This window comes from Ambystoma mexicanum, chromosome 8 (genome assembly GCF_040938575.1).
Source record: "Ambystoma mexicanum isolate Mex_15411 chromosome 8, UKY_AmexF1_1, whole genome shotgun sequence".
Classification (NCBI taxonomy): Eukaryota; Metazoa; Chordata; class Amphibia; order Caudata; family Ambystomatidae; genus Ambystoma; species Ambystoma mexicanum.
In genome coordinates, this window is record NC_090929.1 from 112,750,582 (window position 1) to 112,767,520 (window position 16,939).

Consider the following 16,939-nt stretch of genomic DNA (forward strand, 5'->3'; position numbering starts at 1 on the left):
CCCTCTGCTGGCTGTTTGACATTGGGCTGGGGGAGGCCAAGGTATTCTGCCAGGCCAGCAAGATGTTATGGAAGACCCTGGCTGAGGATGGTGTGTTTGGATCCTCCTCCTCGTCCGTATCCTGCGGATCTGGAGGATCTTGTGGAAGAGGAGGGGTAGAAGGAGCCAGAGCCTGGAGTACAGGGACCGCTGCCGCAGGCGGCGGAGGTTGCAGAGTTGGCTGTAAAGCCGGAGGAGGCGGCTGCACCAGGGTCTGGGAGCCCAATGGAGGCATCTGTCCACCGGTCTCGTCCAAGACTCTTGCGTGTGGCTCACGAGGCCTACCGTGCTCCTCGGCCCGGTAGGTGTGACACCCTCGACCCGGGTATCGTTAGAGCTTCGTTTAGGCGCCCCTTTGGACGTATTGCCGATATTAGGGTGTAGCCCCTATGACGTATTGCCAGTGTTAAGGCATAGCCCCTCGGCCACTGTGCCAGTAAAAGGACGTAGTCCCTCGGGTGTAGACCCGGCACAAGAACCTCCCGGTTCCTCGACACTGCGCCTGGGAGGATCCTAGGACCCCTAGACCCGAAGGTCGGTAGCTGTAGCAGCCTCGAGGAACGTGCTGGTAGGAGTGCCTGGCAGGTCCCTCCCGCGCGGGAGAGTCCTGGGAAGGAGTCTCTCTTGCGGGGTGCGCTGGAAAATATTGGCCCTACCTTGGGCCTGGTTCTTGAGATCCTCTGGAGGCGACTTCTGGAAGAGCTCCCTCCACCTGGCGAGTCTGTTCTTCAGCGCCTTCGAGGACAGCGAGTCACAAGCCGAACATTATTGCCAACCGAGGTCTGAGCCAAGGCAAGGTAGGCAGAGGGCATGGGGGTCTGAAGTTGGGAAGAGCCCGTTACAGGATGGACACCTGCAGAAGTTGACATGCGCCGGGGAGAAGCGTGACGCCTGGGGAACGAGTGCCTGATTGATAGATAAGACAAAGAGAAGAAGTATCCGTGCGTGGAATTACATGGCCGGAGCCAAACCCAGGAGCGTTGGTGAATTCGGCCCGTTCCCGTCGATGCAGAAAAGGGGACTGAGGTGTGGCGCCGGAGGGCGGAGTCAGGCAGCGCATGCTCCCTGGGCCGCGCCACAGCGTGCCTTTAAATTTAAAGGGGAAGAAGGTTTTTTTCTGGTGCAAAAAGGTTCCGTCTCCCTTCCCTTGGAAGGGACGCCCATACAGTATGGAGGAAAGGGGACGGGACGTAAGAGTATTTTATATATACTATATTTACACCAGAATCACCTTAAATACTTCATACGTTTACACAAGAACACTTCGGAATACGTTAGAATACACTTCAAAGGACACATATTTGTTTGCGATTGATTGCGGATACCTTTGTTACAACTTTATATCTTCAATGAGTGGAGCCTTTTTCCACTCATTCATTCTTATGTGCTCTGTCTTTTGGAACTCTGTTCTGTGTTTTACCATTACTTTGGAGACTACTTTCCTCCATATCTCTTTTAAGGCATCTGTGTGTACCTTTTGCAACAGACAGCTCCTTATGGTCTGTGTTGCTGGGAAACCTTTGGGTTCTCCTTTGAGATGCTTTCTTTATCCTTACTACTGTTCTTAAGGATAGAGGGATTCTTTGTATCCCTCATAAAACGTTATACTCTGAGATTGCCACAAACCACCTTATGTGGAGTGCTAAGGGGATACCTAGTATCCCCCTCTCTGCTCCTGTGACCTTTTAGTCACATAGACAACCCTCTAGTTATGGCTGGTGGCAGTGGACGTGTTCTATCAACTATTGTGCTATTTTTTTTTTACCGCAGACTGTATTCGCAGTCCCATTTGTGCACAATAGGGTCATCTATGTACTAATATGGTGGCTCCTTCTTTTTCACCATTTCGAGCTTGGTTGTTCTTTGTTAGCTCTTATTCTACCATTCTGGGAGAGGGAAGTGTGTCTGTATGTTGTGCCTTTGGCAGGGACCCGTGGGTGTCTTGTCTAGGCTCCACTATCTGGGCAGGCTGCAAGTGGGGGAGGAGTTTTTCACTCACCTGCTCTTTTTCTGCCCGAGGGCCTGAATGGAACCAGTGGGGGTCTGGCTGCCCCTTTCTGTAAACTGCTGAGCGAGATTACAGAGCAGTGTTTGCTGAAACTGAATAAAGGTGAGATTCCTGAGGTGAAAGGCAAGCCGACCACTGGAACTTGAAGGGACCCTTTGCAACACTGTGATGTGACAACTGCTGTCCTGAAGAGGAGCTCCGAAGAGGACTCCTCCTTCCGTTTGGCTGGTGGGACCAACCAGCCCTGAGACGAACAACAATCTGAGGAATCTCCCGAAGTGCTGTGCCGTTCCAGAGCTGCAGACAGTGAATACCAGGAGACTTCCAACCCATTTGTAGTGCAACGTCTTGCCCAAGCCAAATCCGTCCAACTTGTAGTCGGCACTCTGCACTTTTTGTCAGTATTTATGCACTGTTTTTGCACTTTATGATACTTTGCACTTTTGCCATCAGCATCTATGTATTCGAGGCAGTATTGAATTCACAATTAGAGAGAAATTTAGCCATAAGCCTCATGAAAAATAGGTACAATATGGGCAGTTGGCTAGTTATGATGAGGACAATCTAGAACCCACTACTTTAGGGTCATTCACATAAGAACATTCTCCTTATACATATATTATATATTGTTTACTCGTGCAGTATCAAATTGGAATGTTTTTAGAACTTTCATGTGTTTGTATACATTTTATGAGTAATACCTTGTCTACTTTAATGAAATTGTGTTTATTATACCAATAAAATATGTATATATATATTACTACCACTGACCGAGCTTCCCCTTTCTTCCACCTACCAGAGTCAATTGTATTTACATTTAAATTGTTGTCTGCTCCGTGTGACCACTTCCTTTTGGTTTCTTGATCCTTAACGTTGCCGAGGTCCACGTTGAAGGGGATACCCATCCTTTTGTTACAATATAAGTATTTTAAGACATTCCTTGTGTAAATAATAAATACACCTTTTAATATAAATGTGTTGGTGTAAGTGTTTCTTTGGACTACTGTGCTAGCTGGGTTCACTGTACTTAACTACAGCTCACATCTTCCTCTTATGATAGCCCTGACTGCTCTGCCACTCTACCAAAGTTCCATGAGTTGTAAAGACTGATACTAAGAGTTGGGGACCTATTTGCCATTGGGATAGTTTTATGAAGGCTTACTTCAAGTGGACTTTAGGAAATCTCCACTAACAGGCATCAACGTTGCACCACACACTGTCATGTCTAGAAGCCTGATACTTTGCTTATTCTCGACTTGTGGCACAGGTTCCTGCATGTCTTCAACTTGTGTCCCAGAATCCTGTGTTTCACCACCATCAACCTGAGCCTGTCTGACCCTGATCTTACCTGCAGTATCCTGAGGGTCGTTCTTCACCATGGGAGAAGCAGTGTTCATCATCCAAAGCCATCTGTCCTGCCTAGCTGATGAATATCTGGAACTACGTCTGATTTAGGAGATCGGAAACCAGCTCCTATCCAGACCCAAACCAGACACCTACTTCGACCTCTAAACCTGCACCTCCTGCAACTGGACTAAAGGCATCAGTTGTTATCCCACCAATTCCTACTTACCAGACCATGGGCAGTGGTGTCCTGGTCAGGAATCCCTGGGGAACCCTCATTGTATAGGAACTGGGAGTGATCTCTTTCCTTGGGGAAACTGATTTTACCTGAAAGTGAGCTTTTGCTCCTGCTGAAAAAAATACCGGTTAGCTGGAGTCAGATGTATACAATTATGCTATTCATTATCAAACAAGACACTGCCTTTTACACCAAGAGTTTTACACCAAGAGCTCACTCCACATGCAGCACAGGAGCTAGTCTGGCTGTTAGACAGTATTTGCAAAGGAGCTACATGGAGCTCAGTACACACTTTCACTCAGCACTACTGCATTGACACCCATTCCAAAGCAGATTCACAGGTGGCACAAACGGTTCTAAAACATCAATTTGCCGCTGCTCCTTCTCACGACCCACCACCTTCTCCTAACACTGCTCACTAATCTATGCATAGCATGTTATCTAAGCAGATTCCACAAGCCTCAGAAGGGATACATTACTCACCGTAATTGTATTTCTGATCCTTGTTTCTGCTTATATTCACATGCGCCCACCCTTCCTCTCCTGAGAGAAGGTGCATAGATGTTATAAGAGCTTTCTGTTATCTATCTGCTTGGATACACCTGTACTCCCGCTACACTTCATGCAACCGCATGTCAGAACAAAATAATCTAAGGGACCTTGACGCGTTAAGGACCATGGGTACAGTGGACATCACACTAGGGATAGTATTACTGGCACGCCCTGTCGACGTCCCTGTTCGAGTTTCGAAAACAACTGTAATACTCTGCAGCTTCCACTAGATGTCGGCCTATGCATGGCATGTGAATCTAAGCAGATACAAGCATCAGAAATAGGATTACGGCGAGTAATGGATCCCATATAAATAAACATATATTTATATATTCTTTTGTCTTTTAGGTCAAATGGTTTTGAGATTGTCATAGCTTCATTTAAGCCCCAGATTTGTGGCATCAAAAGTTTGGTTCCCTTTTGTAACAACGTAATGTGCAATCCTGTCTTGTGGAATGCCTTTGACAAGTGTGGGCCAATATGAATGTCTTTCAACATTTGTGTATTTATCTTTCATGTTGGCACCTTTATTTTGTTCTTGTTTCTCTGTTGGACTGTGGAAACTGTTCATGTTAGTGCGTGGTACAAATATCCTTTAACATTATCACCACCAGGGTGGTCCCCTGGCGGCTCTGAAAAAGGGAGGGGGTTGGGTGAGTTAGTGGGAATAAGCTGGAGAAGTGCAAGAGAGCAGTGATGTGCTGTTGGCGGCCTCAGCCCGTAATTCCGTTGGCTGGGCTTGGGGTGTTTCCTGGTCGGTAGTCGTAGTGTGCTGTTGTGCAATTCTATGTGTGGTTTGTTTTGTTGTTGCACTGTAGTGAAGTTTGTGCGGATTGTTGTGTTATAGGTTTGTGGTTGTGTTTGGTTAGAGTGTGAGAGGTATATGCAGAGGGGTGAAATCGTTAGTGGATTGGTTAATTGGGCAAGTTCTAACAATCATAATTCTATCTAAGTGTGGCCCATGCTGACATTTTAAACCGATCTAAGTGCAACGCCGGCTAGTGTTTACGATTACGTCTAGATGCGATGCCGGCTGCTGTTCAGGATTACGTCTAGGTGTGGCACATGCTAGCATTCACAATCCTATCTAGATACCGCGCAGGCTAATGTTGTCAATTCAAAGTGTGGCACATACTCATTTTCACAATTCCATCTAGATGTGGTGCATGCTAAGCTTAAGAATTCCCTCTATGTGCGCACATGCTGACATTCACAATCCTGTCGAGATATGGAGCAGGCTAATGTTGTGGAAATAGTTCAAGTCGTGCTGCAGTTGGCTCTATATTAAAAGCTGTTAATGTGAGTTTTCTTTGCATGTAAAATGTCCTTAAATATTGTTGTAGGCGCAAGTCACAGCCTCCACTTGTGAAAAGACTGTGGATGCCTTGAGGATTGAATATGAAGGCCTCAAACAGCAGCATCAACAGTATAAGCACAAGGTAACTTGTCTCATTTCGTGTCTGAGATTTCTCATAAAAGTGAGTGTAATTCTGTGGCTGGTAGGAGCCAGAAATGGAGCTATGTTTATGCTTCTAATCAGCAGGAAAAATTGCTACTTGGTTTTGCACCACCTATCTTATCTAGCAGCACCTCTGAGGACCGTTAATTCCTCCAACTCACACCATGCCTCTACCATCAAAGAGTTTGGATAAGGGCTTAGATGGCAGAGGCATATGCATCAAATCACCGGCTCTCCTAAGAGTTAAATGAAGGCATCAGCGAGCTGGACACTTGCGGCATCTGCCGCTACCAACTAAAAGTTCAAATGAAGGCTTAGACGAGCTGAGGATTCAAGACATCTGCCGGCTTCTTGAGCAATGGACTGTCTTCAGTACAGACAATATCTCCAGTAAGAATTCAGTACTGAATACTTTGGTGCCTTTGACCTCCGCTGCCCCTTAAGAGTCTTACACTTTGAGAAAAAACTGAAAACTGGCTGTCTGTGGCTCTCGCTACCTTCACTCCCTCCCTCCATCCATCCTTATTCTTAGTCACCCTCCTCTTGTAACACTCTCCCACCTAACATTGGTGCAGTTCCTCCAGCTCTTCTCTCATCTCGTCTGCCTTTCTCTTCTGTTGTCACTCCCTCCCCCAATGTAGTTGTATTACACCTGCAAAACTCAAGCACCCTCTTTTCCTTTCACAGCCTCCCATGCTGCTCTGGTCTATGTATTCAGAGTAGTGTTTGCTGCCCTTAGGCTGCACTCTCTCATGCCCATCTTTTAAGTCTATCCTCTTGTTGCTTTAACTGAGGCACTTTTCCACCTCACTGTAGTCTCTGCCCTCTGCCCTCATCCCCTATGCTGTGTATACGTCTGCCGGTCTCAGCTGCTACCTAGCACTGCTCTGGTGTCTCATTTGCTGGTCTTTGCCACCATCTTCCCCAGCTGCTTTCTCCTACCTAAACCTTGTTTTGTTCAGATGCTTCTAAAAGGTTTGTTTACATTTTGTGACCTACCATTCACTGAATAGAATTCCCATGGTTTACAGCATATCACCATAGGGATGTGGGCCTTGCTTTGTAAATACAAGAGGCTCACAATGTACATGTCTGTGTATATCTCGATAGTACGGGGGTCACACTGCTCTTTACTATTGAAATGAAAAGACTACGCCAATTATTAATACCATGAACCCTTAAAGTGTTTGCTATGTTCAAACCATTTGAATTAGCAGCACTCAACTAATGGGCCTCATCACGACTTTGGTGGTAATGTTAATCCCCATTCCCCATTGAGCCCATTCGGGAATGCCCCATTCCCCATTGGGCTCAATGGGGACATTTCGCGCTAATACCGCCGGCGGATTTCCCGCCAGCGGTATGAGCGCAAATTTTCAGTGGAATCAGCTAAGAGCTGGGGTGAAATCCGCTGAAGTCCTGATTTGGCGGACCCTTAAATCCGGTGGTAATAGCGCTACCGCCGGATTTAAGGGTTACCGCCAAAGTCGTGATGAGGCCCTAGTATCTTTGAATGTACTGTGAACCAAAGTGAAGGCAACCAGTTCAATAGCAGTTTATTCTATTGGCCACTTAGTGTTTGTATTTATTTGGATGATTCGCCACACGTCTAACTGAAGTGCCATACATAAAGCAAATGAGCAGCGGCATTGGGCAGTCCTTTTTAAGGGTACCTTTATATGGTTTAAATGATTACGTTGGTGGAAGTGAGCCAGGTGGGGCCGGGGTAATGAGATGCGACTTAAAAATTGATCATTTAGTGACATTGAGACACACATAAAACATATTGTATGTTTGGGCCATTGGCCAGTAATTACATCAATGCATATTAACATAGTCACAATTGTTACGCATCGCGGCAGGGTGGGCGGAGTGATCCGAAGGTATGGATACATGAGGGGTGACTTAGGTGACTGAGAATGTCTCTTGACTGACTGGTAGATGAAGCTTGAGCCTGGTCATAAATAATTCAACTGATTGGTTTGCTTTAATGCCAGGAGGAGCCAGTAGAGAAAAAGAACATAGGCATAAGGCAGGGTAGTACAGCAAGGTTGTTGAGAGCTATGTAGCGGAGAACCTGAGTAAGATTGTATTGGGAGATGCAGTCAGATGAACCAGGAGGCGGAGTAGTAGGCAGGATTTGGATAAGTTTATGTACAAGAAGTAGAAATCTGAATTGACAAGGGAGCGATTTTGCATTGATAGGCACCAGATGTGGTGACGGTCCTCTCCAGTGGAAGATGATCAAGGCAGGTTGTAGAAAAGGGGTGTGTGTGTGTGTGTGACAAACTTGAGTACTTTGTGGCAGGGTGCAAAAGAGTAGAAGGAGCAGCTAAAGAGTGGCCTGGAGCAGTCGCCAGGTTTAATGGGGACTTAGAGGTTAGAGCTTTTGCAGGATGTTGGGAGAGGTGTGGGCAGATGTTGCTGATATTAAGGCAAGTCATACTGGTTGTGGTGACAGTGACAAAGTGATTGAGCTTGTTTGCTATGAAAGAGGACACAATATTACAAGCCTTGGGGATAGCATGGGGGCGTCGGAGGAAAGGAGATGGGGGGGGTGGGAGAGTGGGGGAATTGCAGGCATGGAGAAAGAGGACTTGTCTTAAAGGAGGTTAGCATCCACCAGCATAGCACGATCAGTTGGTAATGTACGCCGATATGTCTTGAGTGAGGGAGAAGATGATTTGGGTGTCCTCATAAAAGAGGCGGTAAGAAAAGCCTAAGAATGCAATGAGTTTATCCAGGAAGAAATGTGTACAGAGTGAAATGGAGTGGGCACAGGGGGGGGGTGGGGAAGAGTTGTTGGAGTTCCAGATAATGGATAAGGAGTGGTTGATGATAGACAATCAATTCAAGAATGGTGTCCATGAAGGGTAGGGCGAAGAGCGTTTGGAAATAGAAGGGATGATCCACAGGGTCAAAGTACAGTGGACTTTTACAATTGGACAGAAATTTAGCTGCTTTGCTTGGCAAAAAAAAAGAAAAGGCATATAGTGTAACATGTACATGATGATGTGTATAGGCTTTGCTTTTTAAAACCAACATGAAGTGATATAGGTTGTTATCATTGTTAGCATCTGAGGGAGAGACGCTGCCTATTCAGGATACCAGGAACGTAAGTAGAATCTGACGGCAACTTACCCATGTTCTATTCTGGCCTCATTTTCCTCTCGTCAAGGTCCATCATTCAAGCCACTTTTCTGTTGCCCCCAAAATCGCCACTCCCAGGTTGCATGTCTCCTTTCTTGCCCTGTGCTCCCGATCTCCAGCTTTTCTCACCTCCATCTTCCTCACACCACCACTCCGTCCCGCCTACCTGTCCTGGTCTCCCGCGCCAGCCACGTTTTCCTCTCCTGAGACTCCCACCATTGAAATAGCAAAGAGACGTATTCCCTATATTATTTTTGGTTGAGGCCAAATCTTGTTTCCCTTTTTGTTAGGAAATGAAGAAGCACTTTAAACACTTGATAGTTATTTCTTTTTGAATATTTTTGAGATAACTATGATTTTGATATGTGAAATTGATGGCAATTTGTATACTGTGATAGTACAGCTTACTCAGATATTTTATAGTTTTAAGTGAGGAATTTGTGTAGAGGCTATAATCTTTAGAAGAGAAACCCTCAGAAATGTGATCAGCCTATTTTCAAATAGTTGTCTCTTTCCTTATGGATGTTAGTCTGAACTCCAACCTTATTTGGGTGATTTTGCACAGCTGTGTTCTGGGGGTGAGAGGTACTGATCCGCAGCTACATACATAGTTAAGTTAGGCTTTCCTTGGCACATCCAGTGTCATTGTGCACACAAGGAAGGGGAAACGGGGTGGTTCAAGACACAGTGAAACACTTAACATTAAATAAGGGGTTATCCAACTTAGATGATTAGTAAAATAATATTCATCTTCTGCAAAGATTACTAAAATGATGTGCATGTTTACTGGTAAGAAGACATGTTTACAAAGAGTTTTTTCAAAGTTGAGTCTCTCAGTTTGGGCCACAGGCAACTTCCAAAGTTAACCGGTCCCTTTATAATATTAAGTTTGGTTTGTAATAATATGTTGTTACTTGGGTGGGTCCTCCATCTTTTAAAGAAGAACTTTGTCTCTGTTGAGTGATTTTGCTCAACTCCTCTTGTGAGGGATTCAGGAAGATCAACTTGCACTATGGAAATGTCATAGAGTAGCCTGGATTTGCGGGAGATTACGGGTATAAAGTACAGATCACAAACATCTGCACATGATAAAGGATTGTCTGGACAGCATAATCAATGAAAATATATACTCCTAATCTAAACCTTGTAGAACATTCTCTATGCACAAAAGTTAAGCAAATTAAGGGTTATAAAATATTAAAAACAATATGTTTGTCTAAAAGGGCACACAAGACACCTTAAAATAAGGGTAGTGCAGTGGCAACTAATTGGATAATAGGCATATGTTACTCAGTCTCTAAGTGGTAAAATGCTAAACTAAATGAACACAGATTGTTACGAATGTTCTTTTTGCATTTTGCCATTGTAGATTTCCATGAAAAATGTGGCAGCGTTGCCTGCGTCAAGGCCCCTGCCTGACTCATGAGGTAAGTAAAGCCTTTTATCGTCACTTACCTGCCCAGTTCATGTATTTTGGCGGCACTGGTGAGCCCTTTCTGCTACCATTGCGTGTGGACGGTTTCCTCTTTTTTTTTTTTTGTTGGTTTTTTAATGTAGCATGCATCACCTTTCAGCGGAGTGATGCAGGGGTATTTTGTAATCCTTTTTCACTTTACTTGGCAACATTCTTTATGCCTTTTTGATGTGCTTTGGAACGGCTTTTTGCAGTCAACCTTGTTTTCCATCTTTTCCCAGTCCTCTCCCGTGGACCTTCATTTTTAACCACATAATGCCGTTTCAAGTACTTGTAACAAATCCTGAGCTGTCATCATTTTTCCCCGGGGGGGACGGAGGGAGCCCCTTCCCATGAGGCCAGGGTGGCGAGGCTGCTACCCAATAGACCCCCTGGGGGTGGTACACAGCGGGGGGATTTCATTGGAAGAGACCTGCCCTATACACCCCTTCACTCCCATCACAAACTGTCATATTGACCTAACTAAATGCACTGGGATGAAGATCTTTGAGAACCCTTTGGGTTTCCCTGAACTAAGTACTGAGACGAGGTGGCCCATAGGAGGAATAAAGAATGACATGACATCTACAGCTACAGGTGTTGACTTTGCGCCAGGGTGGAGCCTGTGCCATAAAAGGGAAACAGAAGGACTACTTGTTTTCTGCAGGTGACAAACCCGGGAGGTTCGAATCGCATCCAAAGAAGAACCAGGCGGAACGGCAGACGCAGGCGAGCAGCCGTGGAAGTTCAGAGGAGGTCGAGCTAGAAGCAACCTCCTCACCAGTCCTGACAGTACAGTGGCGCGACGGTGACCAGATGGACAGGAGGGTCTGGTGACGGCATCGAGACCGCGAAGCAGAGAAGCCGAGCGCAAACCCCAGCAGCCATTGGACCGAGGGAGAAGGAACGCCAGTGCTGATATCAAGATGCTCGATCCCAGGTAGAACCAGAGTGCTACCAATCCCAGTGACAGGCCTGGTAGGGACACAAGGCAGAATGCTTCCTTGGCCCAGTGGCCTAATGCAAACCACTGACCACCAGAGAAGGGTCTGGGACCCAAATGAAGAAGCGAGGCATCTTTCTTGTGCCAGTACTTGGTGAGAGAGTAAGCCAAGTGGGGTGAACCGAAGAGAGAGAAACCAGGGTTTGCCCCCCAAATAAAGAAGTGAGGCATCTTCCTCGTGGCAGTACTTGGCGAGAGAGTGAACCAAGTGGGCCAAACAGAAGAGAGCAGGAGAAACCAGGATCTGGGACCAGAAATCAGAAATAACGCAAGTCATCTTCCTTGTCGCAGTACTCGGAAGAGAGGGCTACCAAGTGAGTCCAATCAAAGAGGAGGAGAAGCCAGGGTCGAGGACCCATCTAACATTTGAGAATGTTGTGTTTGAAGCTACATTATACGTAGACTAGCGGAAGGGAGTCATTCCCCCTGGCGGCCCTAACCTGAAGCCAGGGTCAAGAAGCCTGGGGAAGGGAGTCATTCCCCCAGGCCAAGTGACATACCAGTCCGGGAGAAGGAAGGCATTGTCTTGGCCAACTCGTAAGGACGCGAGACTCTTTGCTCACCACAGGAAGGGACTCATTCCCCCTGGTGATGTTGAACTCTTGAATCAAGATATCGGGAGATCGGAGTCATTTCCTGGTAACCAAAGTTATAAAAACGTTCTGATACAGAGTGCCAAAAAATAGGCAGTGGGTCTGCTAAGGAAAAGGGCTTGAACTTGAAAGAAGTCAAAGCCTAGAAGTGGACTTCTTTCACCAGTCCAGAAGAAGGGAGTCATTTTTCTGGACCCAAGGAGGTCTAGTATATCTCTAGTTCAGTTTTAAGTGTAAGGGATAGAAGGTTTTTTTGACACAGCACGGTGGACTATTGATTTACACAGACCTTCTGACAGAACCCTTAGTGTTTTAGCTGAGGCTGGGAAACCCCTCTTAGAGTTAGGGAAAGTTAGGTTTTCTCTTTATTTTCTTGGCTAATAAAAGTCTATAGCAATCGCCATGCCAACTGTGTGTCACTCTCCTCCTCCTTACAGACAATATACTCGAAATGGCTGTTCCATATGGTCTTTCTTTTTGGGGCATTCCTGCCCTCTCATATCTGGAAACTCCATATAATTGCAAATGCTTTTGTGGGATCCAGCTTGGATGCCCTGCCAAGTGCCTGTGTGTGGCTGAATTGGTCAGGACTGCCAGGATGTATCTGTTGCTGGGCAGATCAGGGGTTTGTGGCTGTCCCTGATTGGACCGCCCTAAACTATTCTAATGATGCAGATCCTTGCCATTCATGGGATAGGTTAACCCCCAACGTGGATTTTGGGTAAAGGGAGCCTTGCAGCTATTCTGGAAGCCACCCATTGGACCCAAGAGTCCAAAGAATATAAGCCTACTGAACACGACGAGGGATTGATGCTGAAGTGAACTAGCATTGCCCAAGTCAACTTTCAGTGCCTGCTGCTGTTTCTACTGTGACCCTTGAACACCCTCGACTGTGCCTTCCTCACATGAACTGGTGGGGACAACTGGTCCTGCACCAGAAATCTGCTGTTGGAAGAGTTCTTGGACCATCATGCGGCCTGCCTTTCTGCTGACAAGACCTCTGCTACTTCGATCGCTGTCCTGAGCTTAGTTTGTTACTCAGCAGATCCTTGATTTGTGGCCCAGGACCATCACTGCTGCTGGTGCTCTCGACTTGGAAGAGGGGCCTTCCTGGAGTGTGTTTCTTGATAGCTGCCATGAGTCATACCTTCTGACCCCTGACTGGGGTTTCTTCAGCACACTTCTTAGTTAGCTGAATCCTGGTGGCTCATCGTTGTTGTGGGAGTCACTGTGGCTGCTTTCCAGTGGTGTCTGAACTGCCCAGCCGCAAGTCTGTCTGAGCGGTCCCAGAAGGTGAGACCAGAACCACTGAGTAGCTGAACCAAATCATGACACCAACTTCAGCCACTTAATGTAAACAGCACCTGCTACCACCACAATAACCCTGTGCCAGAAATTGAAGTGCTACTGGTGATTCTGGGTGCACTGGGAGAGGGGTTGGGGGTCACCAGGAAAATCAAGAAAAGGGGTGATTATGTACTGTTTCAGAGCCCTCCTCACACAATAAATATTGCATGAGCGCAAAGCCACTCCATAGCGCAATGTTTTCCTCGCTGTGAACGTTTGGGAGCACCCGCAGCCTTTGAAGGACTGTTGACCAACTGTGCCCGCAGAATCGCCTGCAGCAAGTTTCTTTTGGTGGAGAAACGAGAGCTTCACCTTTAGGAGAATATAATGGTGGTAGAAGGCTTCTATTAGAAACCTAGTAGTGCCCCGCTTAGTCCTCTCTGCTTCCTAAGGATCTGGACCAGTGGTTTGACACAACAATATCTTGTGTTCCCCTCAGATGTACACATCCCCAGGGCTGGTATGTTCCCCGTCCCTCTAATGCCTTGCAGTGCAGGAATCAACGTTTTGTTGGTGGTCCAATCATGGATGGCCAGCCAACCTCTATATATGTCATCCCACTAGCAAGGATGTGGATGTTAGTGTTTGGTAGACCCCTGTTAGGGAGAATTCTCAGAAAGTTTCTAAATCCCTTCTACCTTAGAGACCCCCAGCTCTTTTGCTGGACTTTAGGACTTTTCATTTTTATCCTGGAGAGAGTGAGACCTTCTTCCCACTCTTATGTATTTTTCATTGATTTGAACGCTGTGTTTCTTTTGGTTTTAGAGTCTGACAAACTTCATAGGCATCATCCTTTTACATTGTTGTGTCACTGCACTTAAGGTGCTGTGTGTCACAAAGTCCTTTAGATTTCCCAAGGGTTTAAATACCTTCTCTTGGTTAAACTACTGTTTCAAAGAGCAGTAAAGTGAAATTGACTTTATTTACCTTTTGTAACTTTGTTGACCCGGCACACACTATCTTACATAGAGTGCTGGAGGGGTTACTTAGTATCTTCTTTGTCTACTTTCTCATGTAACATTTGTATGTTACCCCTTCTACAGTTAATGGCTGGTGGCAGTCATTTACTTTTTCCTACTTTTGTGTGTGTTTTACCACGGCTGCAATTGCAGCTGCAGTAAAGCACCCATGGGTGCCCATTTTGTCAAAATGGCCCGGTCTTCTTTTTTCACCATTTCTTGTTGTAAAGGTCCTTCTTGAGATTTACTCTGCACACCAAACCAAGCTTTGGTCCCTTTGTTCACTTTGTCTTTGACGGGGTTCACTGGTGAAGCCTGCCTCTGGCTCCAGCATGTCTGGCTGGGCAGGAAGCGAGGGAGGTGCCCGAAACTCCCTGTGCTTGGTCTCCTTGGTTACAGGAATGTACCCAAAGGTGATTGGCCGGCTGGCTGTCCTTGGTGGACAGCCATCCTGCTGTGGGAGAGACTTGCATAAAAGGCGAGGTCTTTTGCAAGGAAGGCCGAGTCGACCACTGGACGAAGGAATCTGAAGAAGAACTTGGAAGAGAAGCTTGCTGTAACTCCTGGACCTTTGAATTGCCTGGTGAAGACCTGCTGCAGTGCTGATGCTCCGAATTTGCCTTGACAAGAGAAGCCCTGCAAAGGACGACTTCTCCCTTTGGGTTAGTGGGACCAATCGACCCCAAGACAAACTCATCTGGAAATCCTCTCGTTGCTGGATGTACTTCCATTTGCTGCTGCATGAACCCAGTGCCAGGGTGAGGAACACCAGAATCGAGTGCATCGTTTTAAAGGAAGATCCTCCGGACTCGCTCGCTGGACTAACCAAGCCTGAGCCACCTCAACAGATTGCTGGACCCCAGAAGCAAGGAAAGCTCACAAGGTATCCGAGAACCGCGGTGGTGCTATTCGTGAGAAGCAGAAACCACGAATTGCCGCTGTGGAGTGAACTTTGCCCATTGCTGCCGCTGACCTTCGAATTGTAGTGCAGGAGTCCCCAGACGTCCTCCCTCTTGTCCCCACGACTGGGGCCCAGGAACAACAGGATCTGCCATACTACAACAGGAACAGAAGCCTACTGGAATCCATTTCTTCAGACCTAAGGTACTATAAACTAAGGGGTACTTACCTCTTGCTGTCCAACTTGCTTGCTCTCAGTTGAGACCTGCATTTGTTGCCTTTTGCTGAGTTGCCTGCAGCTTTGCCCATCACAAGCCTCCCAGCTTGTGACCAACAGTGATTCCATTTTCTACAAAGATCTCTAAAATATTTTGCAAGATTTTTTACTTGCCTCCAAGATGTGCCTCGGCTCCCCTAGACTTTGCTAAAGTGACATTGGCTGTCCTGGCTCCCTGAAGACTCTTCTAACCTCTGACTTTATGTTTTGATCTGTCCGTCCAAAAGTCATACATTCTTTGCTTGTATAGCTGGGAAAGGGTTAATCTACATTGCATTGGAGGGAGGTTCAAAAGTGCTTACCTTTTTGAGAAACTTGTTAACCATTGCTTCCTTCCCTAACCTTTTCCTTTTGACACCAAACTCAGTATTGCTCTAAATGTAGCAGTGATATATTAATGTCCACAGTGCCCTAGCTATTTAAGTCACCTCAGGGTGTAGGAAGTGTCTGTGTGCCATCCCAAATGGTTATCTACTGATTTATTGAAAAAACTGAGTGTGTATTTTGAAGTATATTGAAGTGTTATATATTTGCTTCCTTCAAGAAGGCTTATTTTAAAACCGACAATTAAATTAATAATTGTTTAATCAAGAAACCTTGATGTAAGTGTTATTTGGATACTTGTCATTGTGAAACTCTGTTACAACCCTACAGCTCACATTGACCCCTCTTGAGATGTGCCTGGCTGCTCAGTCACACTACCAACTTGTGTATTTATTTAAATTTATATAGCGCGCAAGTAACCCATGGGCATTGAGGCGCTGTTACTTGCAAGAGCTTAGTTACAGGCAAAGAAGCATTCATCAGTACATTATGTATTCAACAGGCATAGATCTGCTGTTTTGGTTGGTACAGTTGGTCATTACAAACCGTTTATGCAATGGAACATAGGAGATGTATTCAGCTGGTGCGAGGAATCTTATGTGAATAAGATGGTTTTTATGGATTTGCGGAAGGTGCAAAGGGAGGCCTCACCTCGGATTATAGGAGGTAGGGCGTTCCAGTGAGTGGGTGCGAGATATGGGAAGCTGGAGCCGCCAGCTCTGGCTTTTTTTACTAATGGCACAGAAAGCATGTTAGTATATGGTGATCTGGTTGGCCTCGTAGTAGAGACGGGGTGGATCCTTTGGGAGAGGTAGTCGGGGGCAGTAAGGTGAAAGCACTTGTGAGTCAGTGTAAGAGTTTTGAAGATGATCCTTTCTTTTATTGGGAGCCAGTGTGCTCGTTTTCTGGCTTCCGAGATGTGTTCTCGTTTGGCAATGCCTTGGGCTGCCCGGAGAGCGCTATTCTGAATGATTTGTAACCTCTCTAGGTTTTTGTTGGATGTACCTAGGAAGAGTACATTACAATAGTCAAGCCTAGATCCAGTGATGGCTCTGGCTATGTTAGTGCAGTTCTCTTTGGAGAGAAAGGGCCTGACTGCGTTGATTAGTTTGGCATGATATGCAGCTGCAGAGGCTATAGCGTTGACTTGTTTAACCATGGATAGGTTGGAATCTAAGTAGACGCCAAGTGTTTTGACTGATTCTGAGACAGGTATTTTGATGGAGTCTATGGTGAAGTGACTGAACTGGGAGTCTAGATTTTTCAGCGTGTCGGGTGAGCCTACCAGGAGGA

At 46.1% G+C, this 16,939-nt stretch overlaps 1 protein-coding gene across 3 annotated transcripts in view; it reads left to right on the plus strand.

The window, feature by feature from the left end:
• The window catches only part of GOLGA1 (golgin A1), an 804,100-nt gene that overhangs the window by 321,956 nt on the left and 465,205 nt on the right, over positions 1-16,939 (plus strand). For all 3 annotated transcript variants that reach the window (XM_069609438.1, XM_069609440.1, XM_069609439.1), the window contains one exon: positions 5,525-5,620. In XM_069609438.1, the coding sequence (XP_069465539.1) occupies positions 5,525-5,620 (96 nt within the window). The remainder of the gene's footprint in view (positions 1-5,524; positions 5,621-16,939) is intronic.